Below are 24,174 nucleotides of genomic sequence, written 5' to 3' on the forward strand. Positions count from 1 at the left end.
CACCAATATCAGACAAAACCACCTAATACTGCAATTATGACCACATATGACACCTACTGCTTTTGTAATTCATCAGTTCTTAACAGAAACAATGTGTTCTCTAATTTTGATGAGGTAAGCAGCAATATCCTATGTGTTTGACCTGAGATTTGCTGCTTTTTAACTCTGACTTTATTTATATTGTTATAACCATGGTGTATTTGGTTTATATGTTCTGATTTCCTGGTATACTTTACATTGGTTTTCTCATTTCCTCTAAATTCATATTTGTCTTTTTAGGTGATTACATAATCATTATATATATATATATATATATATATATATATACATATATATATATATGTCACAGCTTGCTTAACCATTCCTCAGAAGCCTTCATCTTCTAGATGAAGAAACAAAGGCTTAGGGAGGGAAGCAACATATGCAAAGAAGATTTTTAAAAATAAAATTTATTTTTTCCCCAAGTACATATAAAAACAACTTAAAACTTCCTGCCTTTCCTCCTCCCTCTCTGAGACAGTAAGCCATATGATATAGATTTAAAGTCATGTATATTTTCCATATTAGTCATTTTATGGAAGAAAACAAAAAAATGAAGAAAGTGAAATATAATATGCTTTCATCTGCATTCAACAACAACAACAACAACACACACACACACACACACACACACTAGTTCTTTCTCTTGAAGCAAATGCCATTTTTCATCATGAGTTCTTTGGGATTGTCATTGATTACTATATTACTGAGAATAGCCAAGTCATTCATGGTTGTTCATTGTACAATATTCTCCTGGTTCTATTCACTTCACTCTGCATCAGTTCATGTATGTCTTTCCAGGTTTCTCTGAAATCCTCCTGCTCATCATTTCCAATAGCCCAGTAGTATTTTGTTATAATCATAAACCACAACTTGTTCAGCCATTTTCCAGTTAATGGGCATCCCCTTTGTTATGGGTGTGGAAGGATACCCTTTGGGGTTCCGGAAGGATGCCTTTTGCAAGCATGCAATGACTCCAAAACTTAGCTTAAAAACAAAAAGAGATTTATTAATTTAGAAAGTAATGTTGAGGGTGGCCAGGAGGATAGCAAGGTAGAACAGCAAGATGGGGAGCAGTTCCCTGGGAGGACAACATGAAAGGAAAAGCTGTTCCCCCAAGAGGACAGCATGGATGGAGAGGCTGTCCCCCAGACAACATCAGTTCTGGGGATTTTACACATTCTTCACAACAGTTAGTCACTCACGCATGAGGTGGGGTGATCGTACTGGGGTCTGCCTGGGGACATAAAGATTCCTTAGTTTTAGGGGACAAGCAGCTGTCCAATAGGATCGAGGTGTAGTCTGAAGGTGCATCTTTCTGACCATCTAGAGGATGATCAGAGGGAGATAGTCATCTCAGGACCCTAGGTGGGGTCATTGGGTGTTTTTAGGCTCAGAGTTGGAAAAACAACAAGGGAGTTTCCTTGACAATAGTTCGCCTGGGTTTCTGGGGTACAGTGCCCATGTCACCCTTGCTTTCCAATTATTTGCCACAGAAAGATTTGCTCTCCAGAATGAATGGATTAGTTCATATCTCCACTAGAATAGTGTACCAATTTTCCATATCCCCTTCAACATTTAGCATTGTCCTTTTTTGTTCATATTAGTCAATCTAATTGGAATGAAGTGGTACCTTTCAATTTGCATTTCTTTAAGAGTTATATAGAACTTTTTTCATTTGACTATAGATTGCTTTGATTTCTTAGTCTGAAAACTACCTATTCATATCTTTGACTGTTTTATCAATTGGAGAATAATTTATATTCTTATAAATTTGATTCAATTCTATATATTTGAAAAGTGAGGCCTTCATCACAGATGCTTGTTGTAATTTTTTTCTCCAATAATTTTTTTTTCTCCAAGGAAGATCTTAAAACAGAAAGCAAATGCAGGAACTGCTCCATGTGCCAGACAAGAGAATGCCAACATCAATACCTAGGTTGCAGAATAAGAAGGCAAATTATATTTTAAGAGATTGAGGACACCTGGGTTATCCTGTTTTCAGCCCCTTTAGCTCAAAAGCTTTCATTACAGTTATAAATAACATTCCTCTGCAAGGTGATTGGAACATCACACCAGAAAAACACACTTTTGTTAAATTTAGGTTGCATTCTGAGACTGTCTAATGTAAAATTGGTTGTTGCTTTCAGTTTTCTGAAAGCAACAGCAACTATAATTTCAGATTTTGTGTTCAAGTTAACACCCTCCCTAAAGGTTGCTATTTGTATAATTGTTCTAAGTAAAAAGAATCCCTATTCTTGAGCTAAAACTTGTGAAGTCCTTTGCCTAATTTAAATATATATATATATATATATATGTATATATATATACATATATAATTCTGTGGAGAAAGATGGCTTTAAGAATTTGTTTCATAGGATAGGATAATCCCTTATAGAATCACAACTTCCTTGGGCCTCATGTTTTTATCTTTTCTTCATTTGACTGCTAGGAGGCTGAAAAGAGATAGAAGATGCAAATACAATTGGAAAAATGTGGAAGAACTCTATGGATACCAGAGAGATTGTATTGAAGACAATTTCTATTTGAATTGAGTGAATTGATTCCTTCTTCACAAACATTTAAGCACTCTAGCCATCTATCTGCAGGGGTAACACAGTGGGAAAGGAAGTGTAACCATGAAAATGTGGTTTTGCCAAGACTGTCAATTGCCAAAACTGTAAAGGTTTTGGCCAAACTGTAAAGATAATTTTTAGTATCTTGATTTAAAATCTAAAATTAAGTGGTCGCCATGGGAAAACTCCCAAATATGAAAATACCAAACTGAACTCAAATTTTAACTGAATTCAATTCTCCTTTAAAGAAATTTTCTCTTATGCCACCTCCCCTAAATTTTCACATCTACCAATCACAGTAGACGCTTTTCCCCAGGACTGCCCATTCTTAGTTCTCATCTTCTTTGGTTCTCACCTTATCTGGTTAGACTAAAACTTCACACCTCTTTTGTTAAGCTTGCCTTTTGTAAGTTGCTTGACCTTTTAGTGATTAATTTAACCTTTATAGGTGACCTTTTGTATTAGATCTAAAAATAGACCATCTAGCTTAAGGGTTTGGCTTTACTATAAGTATGTTAGGGACTTTTCATTGTTCAGTCAGGAATTTGCAACTTTATCTTCCCCTAAGGCACTGTCTGAGTAGGGTGGGGTAAATTTTAAAGTTCTCAATACATTCCTGACCAAGTAGCTCCATTGTTAAAAATGGGGAATAGCTTAATCAAATCTTCTGAAGTAGAGTGTGAGCAGTTTTAAGATTCACAGAAGGAAGTTGGTTTTTTAGACAGAGAGGGACTGGAACTATGATTTTATTAGATCTAGGGAACTTCCTGTATCAAAGCAGAGCAGCACCTTCCATGTAATTAGAGAGTGTGGAAGAGGCATGGAGGAAGAGAAAATTTCATGTATGCAAAACAAAGTAAAGGACCTCAATTGTCAATCAAGAAAGAACATTCCAAATAGAATGTTCCCAGGAAAGTCAGTTGGAGAGTCAAGCCAGGATGAAGAGGGAAGAAGCTGGGAATTGATCTCCTGTTGGCTTCTGTCCTAGGCTGAAGAACCCTTGGGGGAGGGGGGCTTCTGGAGCCAGGCTGAGAAGAAATTAACTTTTGTTGGTGGCTTAGAGTGTGAAGAACTGATTATATATTTGAGATTTGAGTTTGAAGGAAGAAGAAAGAAGATTAAACAGTTGTCCTCCCATCTCTTGACAGACCTTTGTGTCACAGCTGTGAGAGGACTGACATTTTCCAAAATTCTCCTAATCCTCTGTATAGACTAGGGACAACTCTATCCCTCTCACTTCAATTTCCATCCTTGTACTATTTTTCCCAATAAATCTCCTTACCTGAGAAAGAGGGGGAAAGTATCTTCTCTAAACCTCACAGTTCACCTTTGAGTTACATAGAAAGGTGGCTGACTAACAAGGGGACTAACAAGGGAGGGGAAGGGAGGCAGGAGGGCATGAGTGGAAAACTAGGAGGTGAAGGGTGGATGGTAGGAAATATCTTGATCTATTAGCCATCAGTAGTGATCAATAGGCAACCCCAGAGTATCCCCTCTAGTAGTATCTCTCTATCTCTCAGAAGTATCTCTATCTCCATTATAACCAGGCACCCTCAGGTTTCCCCTAGTATCTCTCTAGTCAGTCAGAGTATCTCATTTATTACTACTAGAAATATCTTCAGACTATCTCCCACAGTATCATTTCTAATACAATTGGCACCTCGAAGATTGACTGAACCTCACAATCCTTTGAAAGGCAGAGTAGAAAAGAGGAAAGATGTTCAAACAATTGATTCGTGGAACTGTGATTGTGTCTATAATTGCTTGTTTCTGGGTCTATAAACATACTGTACAGCAGAATGACCCATATGATCATGGAATCTATTGATTATGTAGGCAACATAACAAGTTCTGTTTTGCAGTTGCCATTCCAAACTGACCCTATATTCTGGCAGGTCCTGGCTCAAGTGTATGTGCTTTTAATGGCTGTCCTGCAGACTCTAACCCAAGTAAAGAAGATTTTTAGATTTGTGATTCCCCTTAAGGCAAAAAAGATACTGGCTATTGATAACAACCTGGAAAGCATGATTAAGGCTGTGTTTGAGCAATTGATTAAGGAGAAAGGGCTAGATCAGGTTATTGGCAAGGACAATGGACAGGCTGATAGTGTCCCTGAAGAAATAACAGCTAAAGCCACTGTTAAGGGAAATGAAGGTGACAAGGACACTGTGTCTGCAGGTGAATCTGTCCATAGAGGTCACCAAACTATTGAAATAGAAATGTTAATCTGTGGAAACTATTTCTTGTCGCTGCAGTGACTAATGTACTCTGGCTTTAGACTAGAGAGAGCTGCTATTAAGTATGGGGACACACTTGCTAATTTGCAATGGAGATAGAAGTACTTTGAGAGATACTGATACTGGGGAATGCTCTGGGGTTTGCCTACTGATCCCTACTGATGGCTAATGGATCAATCTATTTCCTACCCTCTTCCTTCCTCACTCCCTCCCTTAACTGCCCACTTCTGGAAGCCTTTTGGCTTCTTCCCTCCCCTCTGAGTGGACTATAAAATAATCTAGCTTTCTTTCTCAGGTAAAGGGTTTATTATGATAACAGGATAGATAGCTTATTTCCTTTAAGGGAAGTACCCACTTTTAATAAAAATGGAAACTTGGTATCTGTAAGACATCATACACCTTTTAGCCCTGAGGATTTAAAAAAATTGAAGGAAGATATACCATCATTTGAGGACGAACCAATATTAATTATAAAAAAATTAGAGAACATATTCAGAACTTTTGACCCCACTTGGTTGGATGTTGAGAATATATTAGAAGAATTATTAACAAAGAGAGAGAAAAATAATATCGTCTCTCTGGCTAATCAAAAACGAAGTAGAAGAGGACATTATTGGCCAACTGAAGATCCACATTGGAACCCCAATGTTGAATTAGATTACACAAAACTAAACCAGGCCAGAGAAGCATTATTGACAGCCATGAGATCTTGCTCTGATAGACCTGAAAAATGGTCAAAATTTGAAAAAACCCGACAACATATTGATGAAACACCCTCCCAGTTTATGGACAGACTTATTGACGTAGGGAATATATATATGGACCTTGATTTATCCAGAGAAAGAGACATTAGACAAATACATAGGCAATTGGTTAAGAATTGTTATTCAGTGGTAAAAGACTACTTTAGAACTAGCTGTCCTAATTGGGACTCTATGGACCTCGATGAACTAAGGAGAGTAGCAACCTATGTTTATAAAGGTCGTGTAAAAAGACCTGAGGAAGATGATACATCAGTGGAAGATTTAAAGAAGGAAATTGAAATGTTAAGGAGACAATTGAAAAATAAGGGAGAGACTATAGCCCCTTTGCGGGAATTCACAAATAAATCAATAACTTGCCACTTCTGTGAGAAGAAGGGCCACAAAATGATGGAATGAAGAACCTTTCTTAAGATGATTGGAAGAAATACACAGTTTAATAACAATTTTAGAAGTAACAACTATAGAAATGATGATAATGGTCATAGAAACCAGAACAACTATAATAATGATAATGGTCATAGAAACCAGAATTCTAGAAATTCTAGGAATTATAATAATGATTATGGAAATAACTATAATGAATATAGAACTAAGAAGTTTAAAAACCAGAATTATAGAAATAGGAACTGGGAAAATAATGACAATGCTCCAAATGAAGAAAATTATAATGATAATACCCAACAACAAAATATAAGAAATGGAGCTTGTCCAAAACATACTCGAGGCGCTAATGAACCTCAAGGTGGTGCCCTTCAGGAGGGTGCCCAAGGAACTTCCCAATATAATGAAGATGATTCTTCTTAGATTGTATTGATTTTGTTGATATTAATTAACCTTTTTCAGTTTTTTTTCTCCTCTCCAAATAGTTGGAAAGAATGAACAAAGAACTTAAAACTATAATTGGAAAATTATGCACTGAGACCCATTTAAAATGGCCTGAAATTCTCCCTCTGGCCCTATTTTATCTTAGAAGCAGGCCTAGAGGAGACTTACATATCTCACCATTGGAGATGCTTTTTGGACATCCACCTATACAGGCTAAACCTTTTTCCCCTGCATATACATCACTATTAGGGGGAGATACTACTATTGCTTCCTATATACTGGAGTTATAGCACAAACTACGTGAACTTCATGAATCCAGAGCTGCAGGACAAGCTGGACCACTAGACTTTTCTCTGCATGACCTGAATCCAGGAGATAAAGTTTATATTAAGAATTTCAAGCGAACTGGAGCAACTCAGCCTTCGTGGGAAGGACCATTCCAAATATTGTTAACTACTCCCACATCTATAAAGATTGGAGAAAAGGACTCTTGGATTCACTGCTCACATGTAAAGAAAGCATCTTGTGCTGAGACTGATTGACTGTATCCTATCATATAAATTAGAGATAATAATCCATAGACAAATGGATGCTGTTTTTCGAGAACACATTGAATTACTGATTTTTTCCTTATTTTTATTATTTCTTTTCTTTATTTTGATTAGAATATTTGATTTTTTCTCATTTTTGTACTGAAGGCATACATAATTAATATTATTTTTTCCTGCAGTAATAGAAGTTAATATATATTCTTGCTATAATATTAATATATACCTAAAAGCTTTAAACTATGGGAACCTGCCATTTATTGATAAAATATTATAGGACTGTGATTAATGTTTATGTATGATTCCAGAAAAAGGAATAAAAAACAAGGAGCACAGACTTAACCTGAATAGTGCCAAAAAGAGCACACATGAAATACTAATGTAAGACTCGAGGTTGCGACGCTTGACATACGTTAAGTCATAGGACTTCCTTGTATCTACACTCTCTGCGAAGTACTCATACAAGTACAAAGTTTGACTATCATGCTGGCTCCCTATATCCCTGAGAATGACAAAAAAGTCAGATGAGAGAATGACATTTCCCTATCAAAATAGAATTCTAATTCTTCTCTTCTTATATTATGGCAACTTCTGGTAGTCTTGGCTACAAATGACTAAGTGAAATATTACTGCATTCTGTCCTACATACTTGTGGGATAGAAATTACTTTATATTGGACCTATATATTGGACCAGGGCCTATTTTGAATTTTTTTCCTTATGTTTTTGATTGTTTTTTCTTTTCTTTTGATAATTGACTCATACACCCCCATAACTGAACATTGCATTCTGAGCTAAACTTGATGTTTTTTTTTAACACCTACTTCAGGGGGGGATTGTATTTTAATTTAAAATCTAAGAATTTTTGAATTTTTTTGTTTGAGATTGTATTTTTATAAAAATTCAAGAATTTTGATTTTTTTATTTAAGATTATACATTTATAAAAATTCAAGATTTTGATTTTGTTTGAGAAAAGATCTTCAAGAAAGAAGCTTGAAACTTTTATATCCAGAGAATGAACTGTTGCAGAAAGATGCTGGAAAACCTACACTTCATCAAGAAGATCAAGAATGAACTTTGGATATAATTGATTGAACTGAACTTTGATTGAACATTTATTGTAAATGTACACATTTTTGCCAAAAGGGACTGTCCCTAATTTGGCTTTCTGTCAATGCGCCTAGCAAAACATTGGTTTTGCTTTCTTTTCTTTTCTATTTCCTCTCTCACTATTCTAATTCCTCTTAGAAATTTGAATATTGTGTATATCTATAGTTAGAAATGCATTTAGGATTACAAATTGATTATGTTAAATGATCAATGGGGAGACTAGTCTCCCAATGATCATCAGGGGAGATTGTAAATCTTGAAATTTCTTAGACTTGTGAATGTTAAAAATTTCCACATTGAGGAATCCTCCATTGGAACAAATTCCCCATTTTGATGTGAGAACTCGCCAGGATCAGAAATGGGAGGACCTCTACTCTACCCGTACTTAAGACTGCTTTAGGGGAGAAAACTCCTTGCTATGGGAGGACCTCTACTCCACCAGTACTTAAGACTGCTTTAGGGGAGAAAACTCCTTGCTAAACAATGAAAGTACTTGGACTCATGCTTATAATAAGGCAAGGAGTTCTTTGAGCCATGCCTGTTTTTTAGAATTGATACAATGGGATGCTAAGTACCTAAAAGGGTCGGGCAAGGTTTTTCTTAATGAGATTAGTCAACTCAGCTGTGTTTTCTCTGGTTCAGACTTACTGAGGGGATTAGTCAACACAACAGCATTTTCTCTGGTTCAGACTTACTGAGGAGGTTAGTCGACTTAGCAGGAATTCAGATGGGCTGTCTTTTAGAAAACATCTACGGTGATTAGTAGATGGAAGAACTTAGGGGAGGTGACATAGGAAAAAAACCTCCTATATAAGAAAAGGAATCTCTTGAGCAAGGGATCCTTGGAGGCTTGGAGAGGCTTGGAGATAGATTCCTTGGAGATAGATCCTTTTGGAGGAGGCTTTTGAAGGCTTTGAAGGAGATTCTTTTGGAGATCGCTTGAGAAGGAACTCTTGGAGGAATTCTCTAAGGAGGTCTCTCAAGGGAGGCTGACTCTGGCTGGAACTCCCTCTTGGGAGACTCTGTCCCTCTGAATCCCTTACTTGGACAATCTTATGGTGAGTGATAACTGACTGGTTTCTCTCTTGAGGCTTAGGCCTGGGTTGGCCAGGCCTGCCCTGGGCCAACCTATTCTTTTCTCATTAATTCCTTTTCTCTCTCCTTCTCCTTTTCTTTAATTCCTCATTGTATTATTAATTAAATTCTCTATAAAACCCAATTGACTTGGGCATATTCATGATTTGGGAATATATTCCCTAGCGACCACCTAATAGTTGATTTAAAAACCAAGACACTGTAGTGAAACATATTTTCTGCGGTCAAATTTACTCACCCTCTCTTATATCTATCACAATTTATATCTTCCACCATTTTAACTCACTACAGCTTACAACATCAACCATTTTAATTATAACAGTTTATGGCTCCCACTCTTTTAACTGTTACAGTTTAAGGCCTTCAACTTGTTTTAAATCTTACAGCTATCACTATTGTTAGTAGTTAGAATATTAATGAACTTATTTTAAAAAGTTAGCCCGTTAGTAACTTAGTAAATACATGTGTCCATACACATTTTACATATGTACATCATTCTAAATTTCTGTGCAAACTCATACAGAAAAGAAATATTTCCATCTGTTTGAATTTTTCATAGAAATTTTCATCAATGTCTTTATGTTATGCAACTATGCACATTGTATACTTACCCAGTCCATGAGGATATCTTACTTTGCTATGTATTACTATTTAGAATGTGCATGCACAGATGTGGTGTTTACATGTATGATGCATCCTTACATATCTTCATGGCCAAAGTTTCAAAATTCAAAGTTCCAAAGTCCTTCCATGTCCATTCATGTTGCATGTAGAAACTCTTCCTTCCTCTCTGGTCAACATATCATTCTTCCATCTTCTGTCACTTGATTGAAGACTTGTGTTCTTCAAATCAGGATCCACAGCAATAATCACGAGCCAGGAATACATGAACAATTGTGTGCAAGTGAGTTTAATATGTGTGTGTAAGTAAGAGTGAAAATTTACTTTTGCATGGAAGTAATATGGAATCTTCTTGAGTAACAGAATTTATCAATTTTATGTGTGTGGAAGTAAGATTATATGTGTTTTCTTCGTGTAAGGGGGTAAGCTTTTGGCATTTGAACATCTTCGTGCCTGCAGGTAAGGTGTACAGGTGTTTTACATAGATGGGTGTGAGCATTATGCATAAGTTTTCAAGACTTTGGTAAGAATAATGATTTCATTTTTTTTTCATCAAAGAGGTTTACCATATGGTTACTGCTATTGTTTCTTGGATGGTTACTGTATGTAGTTCTTGGAGACAGTTCTTTTCATTTTGTTACTGTTTCAGGCAGGGACTATTTTATATTGAGGCTTTTTTTTTTCTTTGTGGCTGCTACTCTTTCAAATGCGAGGTTTTCCTTTTTTTTTTTGTCTATTACTGGCTGCATATCTTCAGAGGTACTAATCTCTTATCATTCAACATGTGCAGATCTCTCTCTACTGTATTCTGGTGGCAAGTATTCTCCAGGCTTTCCTTTGTTCTCAGCAGGCTTACATGCACAAGGACTGATATTGCTTTCTTCTTGGGCTATTCTGTCATCTGTATATGTATCGTCACTGATGACATGTGAGATATCCGAAATTATGAAGTAATATCTTCATGGTAAACCCTCTCTCTTCCTTCCCCCGGTAGAGACTGTATTACATTCCAAAATCCATAGACAATTCACCTCACAGGAACTTGAATCCATAAAGAGATGTTTCCCAAAATTTGTAGAAAATCCTTTCAAATCTCAAAAGGAGTTGAAACATGCTTTCAGGATTTTTGATCCTGATTTTGAAGATGTGGGGTTTCTCCTCTCTGAGTTATTTAGCCCCCACAAAGACAATTCCTGGAGAAGACAAGATCTGATAGCAATTTGACTAGCTGGCCAACTGTGTAACAAAGGGTAGATATGGACTTTGCTAACCCTACTAGCATATCCTACCTAAGAAAATGCAGGGAGGATTTGCTTCAGGCCATAAAACAATGCTGTTCAAAATCAAATGCATAGGCTAGGTTTGACAAGATCAAGAATAAAGGGGAACATCCTGCCACATACATAGACCATCTGTCAGAGATGACAGATTCAATTTTGGGAATAGAAGCTGATAGTGAAGAATATGCTAGCCATGTCCATAGGCAATTTTTAAGGGGTTGCACACCTAATTTGAAAAGTTTTTTCAAACGCTATTTCCCTAAATATGACTTGGATGGCCTAATAGAACTGCGTGAGACAGCAACTTACTTCTTTGGTAGTAATTCAGAACAAAGTAAACAAGTTCAGGACCTAAAAGAAAAAATTGGAAATGACTGAGAATAATCTAAACTTGTAGCATAAAACTCCAACTTCATACTTAGTACAGACACAAACACCTAGGATTCTAGAGAAACATAGATTCACATTGGATGAGTTTGTTAACACTGACTTTAACATCAAGTTGTAGTTGAGACCTGAAAGAAAAAGTTTAATCATATCTCTCAACTTTCATCCTAAAACAGTATCATTTCTAATACAAGAGCTACTCTAGCACAGAGAATTTAAGTAACTTGTCAAGGGTCATGGATCTTGGATATATCCATAGGATCCAGATCATTTTGGCTCAAGGCTCTATGCCACAAGCCTATGATATTTCATTCCAAAGGCAATTAACTTTTTGATGAACACCAACAAGTTGCTCTTTAACAACAGTAAAAAGTCCTTGAAAGCAAAGGCCTGATGAAATGACTGTTTCCTAAAACTAGTATAGCATTTGATTTTTTTAGTGAGCACTAAAATATATTCTAATTATTTTCATTCAATACCTTCCATTTTGTACTGGACTTTGACTTTTCCACTTTGGTCTATCTTTTTAATCATTACAGATTTTTTATGTAGTGTCAACTAGAAAAAACACAGAACTATTAAATAGTCAAAAATCACTCTTTAATCAAGGGAAAAGGGGTTAGCGCTACTAATATGACAACAGAGCTGCTTTCCAAGACTGCACAGAGTCAAGATGCCCTAATCACTAGCCCCTGGGAGTGCCATCAACTCAGAATGGACTCCAAGGAACAAAAGAACTTGGGGAACCTATATATACCACTCTAGATGACCTGGGGGCTTTAGGATTAGAGGGACAGTTGATTGACTTTACAATGGTGAGAAAGGAAAATGAGGAGTTCCAGACAGGAATAATAGTGAGGGGCTGGGGCTCTACAAAGGACACAAAAGGGAAAGACTCAGCCCAGGGATGGGTCACCTTGGTCATGGACCTTAGCCTAAGGGGAGAAACCATTGGGACAAAAGGGATGCTTAATATTGGATGGGATTAGCTGTTCCCACCCAAACTACCAGGAAGTTCACTGTCTGGTGAAGAGGGACCTTCCCTCGGGAGGAAACCTCTCCTGTGACTAGGTCAAAACCTGGGGTTTCTACAGTCAAACTAAATAAACTGGGGATCTCTATATTTCCATGTTGACAGTAGGAACCATATTCACGTCTTTAAGGCCTTTGGGATCATCTAATTTCCTGAGTTAACAAATAATAGACCTAATTTTGGATTTTTGCTGTAGTTGGTCTGTTTTCTCATTCTTTGCTGCCAAAAATAAAATCCTCTGCTCTCCCGAGTTCTCAAAAACTCTTCATTTAGCTCTCCCCAAACTATAATCCCAAATTCTGCCAGATTCTGAGAAGTAGCTATCTATTGCCTCTGAATTCCTTGAATGAAAGGAATTTTTGTCCCTATGATGCATTTTAGGCAATTAATAAATGCTTTATTAATTGACTGTTTACCCAGCATCTTGGGTAAAGAAATAAAGTCAAATAAAACAAAGGAAAAGAAAAAGTTGTCTACATTCTTCCCTTTTCCTCTTCAGTCACTACTTTACTCCTTGCACTGACCTCAGTCATCACTCAGTGGTCTCTTCATTGCCAAACCCAGTTACCTTTTCTCAGGCTTCCTCATTTTTGACCTCTGTAGCATTTAATACAGTTAACTACCATCTCCTCCCAAATATTTATTCTCCCGTGGGTTTCCATAATGCCATTCTTCCTTGATTCTCTGATCTGTCTGACCAATCCTTCTTAGATCTCCTTTGTGGATCACCCACATCCTGCATTTCTTACATTCCTAAGCATGTGTGTACTCCAAGGCTTTGTCCTCAGCTCTCTGCTCTAGACAGTCTTTTAGAAATCTCATCAGTTATCAAGCTGGTTCAGTTGTCATTTCCTGATACACATGACTCCAAGATCTATATACATCCAGCCCAGGCCCTCCCATCCCATCCCATCCCATGCTTAGAAGGCTCTTTCTCATAATCACTTCTCTATCTCCCCTGAAAATTCAACATGCCACTGCTCCATCAGATCCTTCCTCATTCCCTCCAGCTGCCAATGCCTCCCCTTTCCCAACCATTACCTTATATTTACTTTGTAAATAGTTTATATTTACTTATATGTGTGCGGTAGCTAGGTGGCACAGTAGGTAGAGCACTGGACTTGGAATCAGAAAGTGTTATTTTTCTGTGTTCAAATTCAGCCTCAAATTCTTATGCCTGTATGACTCTGGGCAAGTCACTTAACCCTGTTTACCTCAGTTTCCTCACCTGTAAAATGAGCTGGAGGAGAAAATGGAAAACCACTCTAGTATCTTTGCCAAGAAAGCCCCAAATGGGATCACAGAGTTGAACACGAGTGAAAAACTATTGAACAATACCTTATGTGTACATGTTATTACCCTGTCTTTGCATTCCCAGCACCTACCACACAGAGTTTAGTATATATTTAGTTGGTACATAATAAATGCTTGCTGATTGGTCTTTAAAAAAAAAAAAAAACAAACCTTACCTTTTGACTTAGAATCAATATAGTATATTGGCTCTAGGGCAGAAGAGTGGTAAGAGATAGGCAGTGGGGTTATGTGACTTTCCCAGAGTCACTCAGCTAGGAAGTGTCTGGTGCCACTTTTGAATCTAGAACCTCCCATTCTCTAGGTGTGGTTCTCAAATCACTGAACCACCTAGCTGCCCCCGTTGATTGGTTTTTAATGTATTCTTTTCATGTCATTGAGGGTCGGAAATATGTATTAATGACTAATATTTCCACCAGGAGTTTATAAAAGGAACCAAAAATATAGCATAAACAACCAATAATAGTAATTTGTATTCATTTATCTCATTCAGGTTTATAAAATACTTTGTATATATTATTTTATTTGAATAAAGTATTCCAACTCCAAATAATAATTTTAAAATTTTAAACTTAAAATTTTTTTTCCTAAAATATTCCTCATTTTATCCTCATTTTATAGGTAAAGAAGCTGAGGCTTATAACAGTTAAGTGCCAAAAGTGAGATTCAGTTCAGATTTGCCCAACTGCACCTGTAATTTTCCTTTGACCATGCAAATCAGGTTGTCTCATGTTTGCGGTCCCATAAGCATTAAGCATTTGAACATTTATGTATTTGCATTACTAGAGGAGATTCAGGAATGCTCATTTCAGTGTTTCTCATAACACATTTGATTTCATCTAGGTGGCTGGTACTAGCCATTGCCATGGTGAGATTTTATATGGAGAAAGGAACACACAAGGGTTTATACAAAAGTATTCAGAAGACGCTCAAATTTTTCCAGACATTTGCATTGCTGGAGGTAAACTTTTAATCTCTACATCTTGCTTCATTTCTCTTGTTTTATTTATATGAAAATTTTATTTGATTAGAAAACCAGATCTTATTGTGATGATAAAACCTCACCTATTATTCTTCTTGCAATAGCTTTGTCACTTTTTATGTTGCAGATTCAAAACAACTTTCAAATTATGTAATTGCTTTTTTTCTTCATTTGTTCACAGATATTCCACTGTTTAATTGGTGAGTTTCTGCTTTTATTTGTACTTCCACAGTCTTTGAGCTGAAATGAACTTTAAAGGTTATCCTACTATCCTGCCCCTTGATTTCATCTATAAGGCCTAAAGAAGTTAAATGCCCATAATCACACTAGTAGGAAGTGATTAAGATGGGATTTGAACCAAGGTGGTATAGTGTTCAGAACACTGGACTTGGAGTCAGGAAGACTCATTCATCTTCCCTTAAGCCCAGCCTCCAAAACTTACTAGCTGTGTGTCCCTGTGCAAGTCATTTAACCCTGTTGGCCTCAGTTTCCTCATTTATAGAATGGGTTGGAAAAGAAAATGGCAAACTACTCTGGTGTCTTTACTAAGAAAACCCTAGATAGGGTCATGAAGAGTCTGACACAACTGAAAATGACTCATCAACAACAAATTCTTAAACTAGATCCAGCTATGTTTAATTAAATTTTTCATTAAAGGAGATTGTTAACTACTTTTTTTCTCTTTAAGGAATTGTACCTACTTCTGTACTTGTGACTGGGGTCCAAGTGAGTTCAAGAATCTTTATGGTTTGGCTCATCACCCACAGTATAAAACCAGTAAGTATGTGAGTCTATTCTATAATAATTTGTAGAATGTATAATATGAAATGTTAGTATATTTTAAGAAGTTGAAGTATTGCTTGACAGACTGAAACAGGGTTTGGGTTAGAGATTGTAGGGGAACTCCTGAATATTGGTTTAATATTAACTGACAGTGTTCACCAAATTACAGAGTTGGAAAAGACCTCAGCAGCTATTTAGTCCAAATCATACCTATAAAATAATCTGTATGATGATCAGTCTTGGAAGGTCAAAAGTAAGGGGCTACACACCACCTCCAATGGCAAATTCCACCTTTGGATGATGTTGACCGTTATCAAATTGGCCCCTTTGCAACTTCTACCCACTGCTTTTAACCCCTTGTTCCTGGGCCAAACACTGAGTCAAATATCTTGGCCACAGGACAGATTCTCAAGAACTTGAAGATGGCCATCAAATCCCCTCTGAGTCTTCCCATCACCAATTTAAACATTCACAGTTGTTTCAGTGGATCTTCACATGGCCTGGGTTCTAGATCCTTTCTTCCACTTCAGCTGCTCTTCACTGGACCCTCTCCAGCTTATCAAGGTGTTTTCTACAATTTGATGCCCAAGACTAATAACAATGGCTTAGAAATTATATTTTCTTTGAATTTGTTACCTATAATAAACTGTTTTCACTTTTAATAACAGCACAGAGTATTTCAAGACATAAAAAGAAAATGTGACTGGTTAATCAAAGGACTGAGGTGTTAGAAGAGATTTAGCAAAAAAATTAGAAAGATGGGATCAGAGAATAGTTAAGAAAAAAAGAGATTCTATCAGACTAAGAACACTTTGGAAGTGAAGCCTATCTTTTGCTTTTCTTTGTATCCCTAGGGCTTAGCAAAGTTTTTGGCACATAGTAGGTGCTTAATAAATCCTTGTTAACTTTGTTTGATTTGAAAAACAAAAACTAGGAATATGTCCTCAGAACAGAATGTTCATGGGTGTGAGGACATAGAACTGAACTTAGTGGCCTGTGTACACTGGAGTAAGCTGTAGCAGGGATTGTGGATGGAGAGGACAAAAAATATGCCCATTATTGGCCAATATAAACTTATACCTTCAGGGAAGACTTGAAGGCCTTCAAAGTCCTTGGGAAAAGATCTCTGGTTCTCTTTCCACTTCACACAGATCCATGATCTTTTGCCTACATGGGGATATACTTCCCTGGGTTTTTGCTTATTGTTTCAATATTTCACAAGCTTTCTTTTTACCAGAAGATGAACTCTTACCTTTTTCTTTTCTTCTTGGAAGAGATCCTTGGCCTTCAGTCTACTTGGGAAGAGGCATTTACATCCCTTGCATACCTTTCTATGAATCAATACCTTTGATTGATCTGACTGTATCCTTTAGTCAGATTGATCAATTGAGTTGGTCTTTTGACCAGTCACCACCATATAGGTAGCATCTTGTACACATTGAGTATAGGAGTAAATCTTTAAGTAATACAATTTTTCCAATAATACTATTATTAATTGTTAAGTATGTGACAGGCCCTATGTTAACTGCTAGGGATACCAACGCAAGCAAGCAAGCCAGTCAAGGAGCTTTCATTCCTAATAGGAAAAGACAGCTCTAAAGGAGTGCAGGAAAGGAGAAGAGGAGGGTATCGATACTGGGGCAAAGCTGCTGGCCAGGAGGTGAAGTCCAGAGAGAGGAGCCCCTCATTAAAAGGAGTTCTGGGCCATGGATTCACCAAATAGAAAAGCAGCCCTTGGGTAGATATATCTCAAGAGAGGCAAGATTGCTGGTCAGGAAACAGGGAAGGCTGGGACATCATTAGTAAGAAACATTAACAGTGGTACAAAATGTCAGCAAAAATGAAGGGAGAGGACTTCCGGGTAATCATGGCTGCAATCTAGACGCCACACGCTTCCTCTCCCCTGCACCAAACGAAATAGACTACATCAAAGGAGCATAAAAATCACCTTTGGAGGAACAGAAGGACACCCCAGTACTCCCCAGTACCCCACAGAGGCGAAGGTACGTGAGGTTTGAACATTTCCACACTATAATAAGAAGGAGGAGAGCTTGCACAGAAATGTGAACTGAGCCACCCTTCCCCTACCCCACCTCCCCCACCAAACCAGAGTGAGCTACCTGAGCGCTCACCGGTACAGCGAGTGAGTGGGGAACGTCTCTGTCTGGGGGGGGGGGGGCACTCCAGGGTCCTTGGGATCTGGGGACTGCCAGGAAAAAACCTCTCAGGGCGGTTTCACGGGAGAACCCAGCGCTGAGCACAGGGGTCCGCAGAGCTGTACTTGGGGCAGTTGCGCTGAACATCTGGGCACAGCTAAACACCAGGGGCAGACCACACGCTGATTATCTGGGCGGAGCTGAACACCTGGGCAGTTTGGCTGTGATCAGGGCCCCAGCGCTCTAAGAAACCTCGGAGGCTGGGAAGAACTAGTCTGAGGCAACGTAAATTCACAGAAAACCCGCCCATATCACCCAGACCCCAGACCAAAAAGGAAAGGGGAATAAAACCACCAAAGGGATGGCTCATATGGCCCAAAATCAAGCCTCCAGGAAGAAAGGGGAAAAGGTGACTATTGAAAGCTTTTATGGTGGAAGTACCCAAGGAAAAGAAGAGAATGAGGAGGAAATTAAAAAAAAAATCAGAACATGCCTCCCAAAATGGAAACTATCAACAAACTCTGGAAGATCTCAAACTAGAACTTATCCAAAAGATGGAAACCTGGAAAGAAAAATGGGAGAAAGAGATCAGCAGTCTGACAGATAAGACTACTCAATTGGAAAAAGAGCTCGAAGCATCCAATAGAAGGGCAGACAAAGCAAAACCAGTCCCTAACGACCAGAATTAAGCAACTCAAAGAAAGTGAGATAAAAAAACAGCAAGAATCAATAAAGCAAACCCAAAAAATTAATGAATTAGAAGAAAACATAAAATATCTCACTGAGAAGGTCACAGATTTGGAAAACAGAGGGAGAAGAGACAACCTCTGAATTATTGGTGTCCCAGAAAAACCAGAGATGTTATTCTACAGGAGATTATAAAAGAAAATTGCCCCCACGTTCTGGAGCAAGGGGGGAAAATAGAAATTGAAAGGGTTCATAGAACATCCTCTATACTAAATCCCCAAAAGACAACCCCTAGGAATGTAATTGCCAAATTCAAGAGCTTCCAAGAAAAGGAGAAAATCCTACAAGAAGCCAAGAAGAAGAGCTTCAGATATAAGGGGGCTCCCATAAGGATCACACACTACTTAGCGGCTAACACGCTAAGAGACCGCAAAGCATGGAACATGATATTTAGAAAAGCAAGAGAGCTGGATCTCCAACTAAGAATCAACTACCCAGCAAAACTGACTATATACTTCCAGGGGAAAGTATGGGCATTCAACAAAATAGAAGATTTCCAAGAATTTGCTAAGAAAAGACCAGAACTTAGTGGAAAATTTGATATCCAAGCACAGAAAGCAAAAGAAACATGAAAAGGTAAATATGAAAGAAAGGGAAAAGGAGATAAATCTTATCTTTTTCTTTAAATCAAACTCTCTTCTATAAGGACTACATTTACATCAAATTATATATATTAATATGTGGGGAAAATGTTTTGTGTAACTCTCAAAAATTGTAGCATCATAAGAGTAGTTAGAAGAAACATGCATAGGGAAAGATTGGGGCATTAAGAAGATTTGGGGAAAGTGGGGGCAAAGAAAGGAAAAGGGAGGGGGGAACCATCGATAACACTAAGATTTACTTCAAGAAATAGGGGGGGACTTAATAGAATAATCTTTCCCATATAAAGATACACATGGGAAGGGGAGGGGGAGAACGCTCGTATGAGAAGGAGAGGAAGAGAGTGTGAAGTGGAATTACTTAAACCTTACTCTCAGTGAAATCAAATCTGAGAGAGAAGAACATCTAGATCCAGTGGGATCCTGAATTCTATCCTATCCATTAGGGCAAGAAAGAAAGGAAAATTAAGGAGGGGGAGGGGGAGGGAGTATAAAAAGGGAGGGAAGGAGAGGAGGGAGGGGAAGGGAGCATAAAAAGGGAGGGGCTAGAAAGGGAAGCATCTCAAGGGAGGGGACTAAGGGGACTGACCTAAAGTAAATCACTGGTTCAAAAGGAGATAGCTAAAGAAGAAAGGTCAGAACTAGGAGAAGATATCAAAATGCCAGCGAATCCACAAATGACAATCATAACTTTGAACATGAATGGGATGAACTCACCCATAAAACGTAGACAAATAGCAGATTGGATTAGAACCCAAAACCCTACCATTTGTTGTCTTCAAGAAACACATATGAGGAGGGTTGACACTCACAAGGTTAGAATTAAAGGTTGGAGAAAGACCTTTTGGGCCTCAACTGATAGAAAGAAGGCAGGAGTTGCAATCATGATATCTGATAAAGCCAAAGCAAAAATAGACCTGCTCAAAAGGGATAGGGAAGGTAAATATATTCTGATAAAAGGGAGTATAGAAAATGAGGAAATATCACTAATCAACATGTATGCACCAAATGGTATAGCATCCAAATTTTTAATAGAGAAACTAGGAGAATTGAAGGAGGAAATAGACAGTAAAACCATATTAGTGGGAGACTTGAACCAACCACTATCAAATTTAGATAAATCAAACCAAAAAATAAACAAGAAAGAGGTAAAAGAGGTGAATGAAATCTTAGAAAAATTAGAGTTAATAGACATATGGAGAAAAATAAATAGGGACAAAAAGGAATACACCTTCTTTTCAGCACCACATGGCACATTCACAAAAATAGATCATACACTAGGTCACAGAAACATGGCATTCAAATGCAGAAAAGCAGAAATAATAAATGCAGCCTTTTCAGATCACAAGGTAATAAAAATATTGATCGGTAAGGGTACATGGAGAGCCAAATCAAAAATTAATTGGAAATTAAATAACATGATACTCCAAAATCGGTTAGTTAGAGAAGAAATAATAGAAACAATTAATAATTTCGTTGAGGAAAATGACAACGGCGAGACATCCTTTCAAACCTTATGGGATGCAGCCAAGGCAGTACTTAGAGGAAAATTCATATCCCTGAGTGCATATATTAACAAATTAGGGAGGACAGAGATCAAGGAATTGGAAATGCAAATCAAAAAACTTGAGAATGAACAAATTAAAAACCCCCAGAAGAAAACCAAACTAGAGATCCTAAAAATTAAGGGAGAAATTAATAAAATCGAAAGTGACAGAACTATTGAGCTAATAAACAAGACTAGAAGCTGGTACTTTGAAAAAACAGACAAAATAGACAAAGTACTGGTTAATCTAATTTAAAAAAGGAAAGAAGAAAGGCAAATTAATAGCATCAAGGATGAAAAGGGGGATCTCACCTCCAATGAAGAGGAAATTAAGGCAATCATTAAAAACTACTTTGCCCAACTATATGGCAATAAATATACCAACCTAGGTGATATGGATGAATATTTACAAAAATATAAATCGCCTAGACTAACAGAAGAAGAAATAGAATTCTTAAATAATCCCATATCAGAAAAAGAAATCCAACAGGCCATCAAAGAACTTCCTAAGAAAAAATCCCCAGGGCCTGACGTATTCACCAGTGAATTCTATAAAACATTCAAAGAACAGCTAACTCCAATACTATCAAACTATTTGACATAATAAACAAAGAGGGAGTTCTACCAAACTCCTTTTATGACACAAACATGGTACTAATTCCAAAGCCAGGCAGGCCAAAAACAGAGAAAGAAAATTATAGACCAATCTCTCTAATGAATATAGATGCAAAAATCTTAAATAGGATACTAGCAAAAAGACTCCAGCAAGTGATCAGAAGAATCATTCACCATGATCAAGTAGAATTCATACCAGGGATGCAAGGCTGGTTCAATATTAGGAAAACCATCCATATAATTGACCACATCAACAAGCAAACCAATAAAAATCATATGATTATCTCAATAGACGCAGAAAAAGCATTTGATAAAATACAACACCCATTCCTATTAAAAATACTAGAAAGCATAGGAATAGAAGGGTCATTCCTAAAATTAATAAACAGTTTATATCTAAAACCATCAACTAATATCATCTGCAGTGGGGATAAACTAGATGCATTCCCAATAAGATCAGGAGTGAAACAAGGATGCCCATTATCACCTCTACTATTTGACATTGTACTAGAAACACTAGCAGTAGCAATTAGAGAAGAAAAAGAAATTGAAGCCATTAAAATAGGCAAGGAGACCAAATTATCGCTCTTTGCAGATGACATGATGGTCTACTTAAAGAATCCTAGAGATTCAACCAAAAAGCTAATCGAAATAATCAACAACTTTAGCAAAGTTGCAGGATACAAAATAAACCCACATAAGTCATCAGCTTTTCTATATAATTCCAACACAGCTCAGCAGCAGGAACTAGAAAGAGAAATCCCATTCAAAATTACCTTAGACAAAATAAAATACTTAGGAATCTATCTCCCGAGACAAACACAGGATCTATATGAACACAACTACAAAACACTTTCCACACAAATAAAACTAGACTTGAACAATTGGAAGAACATTAACTGCTCATGGGTAGGACGAGCCAATATAATAAAAATGACCATCCTACCCAAACTCATCTATCTATTTAGTGCCATACCCATGGAACTTCCAAAAATTTTTTTTACTGATTTAGAAAAAACCATAACAAAGCTCATTTGGAAGAACAAAAGATCAAGGATATCCAGGGAAATAATGAAAAAAAAATACAAAGGAAGGGGGTCTTGCAGTCCCAGATCTCAGACTATATTACAAAGCAGCGGTCATCAAAACAATTTGGTACTGGCTAAGAGACAGAAAGGAGGATCAGTGGAATAGACTGGGGATAAGTGACCTCAGCAAGACAGTATATGACAAACCCAAAGATCCCAGCTTTGGGACAAAAATCCACTATTTCATAAAAACTGCTGGGAAAATTGGAGGACAGTGTGGGAAAGATTAGGTTTAGATCAACACCTCACACCCTACACCAAGATAAATTCAAAATGGGTGAATGACTTGGTCATAAAGAAGGAAACTATAAGAAAATTAGGCGAACACAGAATAGTATACATGTCAGACCTTTGGGAAGGGAAAGACTTCAAAACCAAGCAAGAATTAGAAAGAGTTACAAAATGCAAAATAAATAATCTGGAATACATCAAATTAAAAAGGTTTTGTACAAACAAAACCAATGTAACCAAAATCAGAAGGGTAGCAACAAATAAGGGTAGCAACAAATTGGGAAACAATCTTCATAAAAACCTCTGACAAAGGTTTAATTACTCAAATTTACAAAGACCTAAATCAATTGTACAAAAAATCAAGCCATTCTCCAATTGACAAATGGGCAAGGGACATGAACAGGCAGTTCTCAGCCAAAGAAATCAAAACTATTAATAAGCACATGGAAAAGTGCTCTACATCTCTTATAATCAGAGAGATGCAAATCAAAAGAACTCTGAGGTATCACCTCATACCTAGTAGATTGGCTAACATGACAGCTATGGAAAGTAATGAATGCTGGAGGGGATGTGGCAAAGTAGGGACACTAATTCATTGCTGGTGGAGTTGTGAATTGATCTAGCCATTCTGGAGAGCAATTTGGAACTATGCCCAAAGGGCGATAAAAGACTGTCTGCCCTTTGATCCAGCTATAGCACTGCTGGGTTTGTACCCCAAAGAGATAATAAGGAAAAAGACTTGTACAAGAATATTCATAGCTGCACTCCTTGTGGTGGCCAAAAATTGGAAAATGAGGGGATGCCCCTCAATTGGGGAATGGCTGAACAAATTGTGGTATAGGTTGGTGATGGAATACTATTGTGATCAAAGGAATAATAAAGTAGAGGAATTCCATGGAGACTGGAACAACCTCCAGGAAGTGATGCAGAGCGAAAGGAGCAGAACCAGGAAAACATTGTACCAGAGACTGATTCATTGTGGTACAATCGAAGCTGATGGACTTCTCCATTAGTGTCAATGCAATGTCCCTGAACAATCTGCAGGGATCTAAAAAATACTACCCACAAGCAGAGGATAAACTGTGGGAGTAACACACCAATGAAAAGCAACTGCTTGACTACAGGGGTTGAGGGGATATGACTGAGGAGAGACTCTAAATGAGCACTCTAATGCAAATACTAACAACAGGGAAATGGGTTTGAGTCAAGAACACATGTGAGTCAAGAACACAGTGGAATCGTGCATCGGCTATGGGAGAGGGAAAGGTGGTGGGAGGGGGGGCGGGGAGGAAAAGAAAATGATCTTTGTTTCCAGTGAATAATGTTTGGAAATGACCAAATACAATAATGTTTAAAACTAAAAAAAAAAAAATGAAGGGAGAGTTCTCAAAGAGAGAATATATGTTCTCAAAAGAGACTAAGGCCTGAGAAACAGAAATGAAGCCAGCGTTTAAGAGGAAAAGAAAGAGTGCAGTGGCAAGTGATACAGGGGCAAGAGCCCTGATTCCCATCTACCATCTTCTTTTTTCCTCCTGAGGAATACTGCCATAATATTATGGACCCTTCCCAGTGAATGACTACAGAGATTTCTATATAACTGT

At 37.5% G+C, this 24,174-nt stretch overlaps 1 protein-coding gene across 1 annotated transcript in view; it reads left to right on the forward strand.

Annotated features, from left to right (window-relative positions):
- HACD1 (3-hydroxyacyl-CoA dehydratase 1) overlaps positions 1–24,174 on the forward strand; it is a 51,373-nt gene that overhangs the window by 13,818 nt on the left and 13,381 nt on the right. Inside the window, exons 2-4 of the mRNA XM_056800148.1 lie at positions 14,670–14,787; positions 14,990–15,008; positions 15,497–15,585. Coding sequence (XP_056656126.1) covers positions 14,670–14,787; positions 14,990–15,008; positions 15,497–15,585 — 226 coding nt within the window. The remainder of the gene's footprint in view (positions 1–14,669; positions 14,788–14,989; positions 15,009–15,496; positions 15,586–24,174) is intronic.

This window comes from Monodelphis domestica, chromosome 5 (assembly GCF_027887165.1).
Source record: "Monodelphis domestica isolate mMonDom1 chromosome 5, mMonDom1.pri, whole genome shotgun sequence".
Taxonomy (NCBI): domain Eukaryota; kingdom Metazoa; phylum Chordata; class Mammalia; order Didelphimorphia; family Didelphidae; genus Monodelphis; species Monodelphis domestica.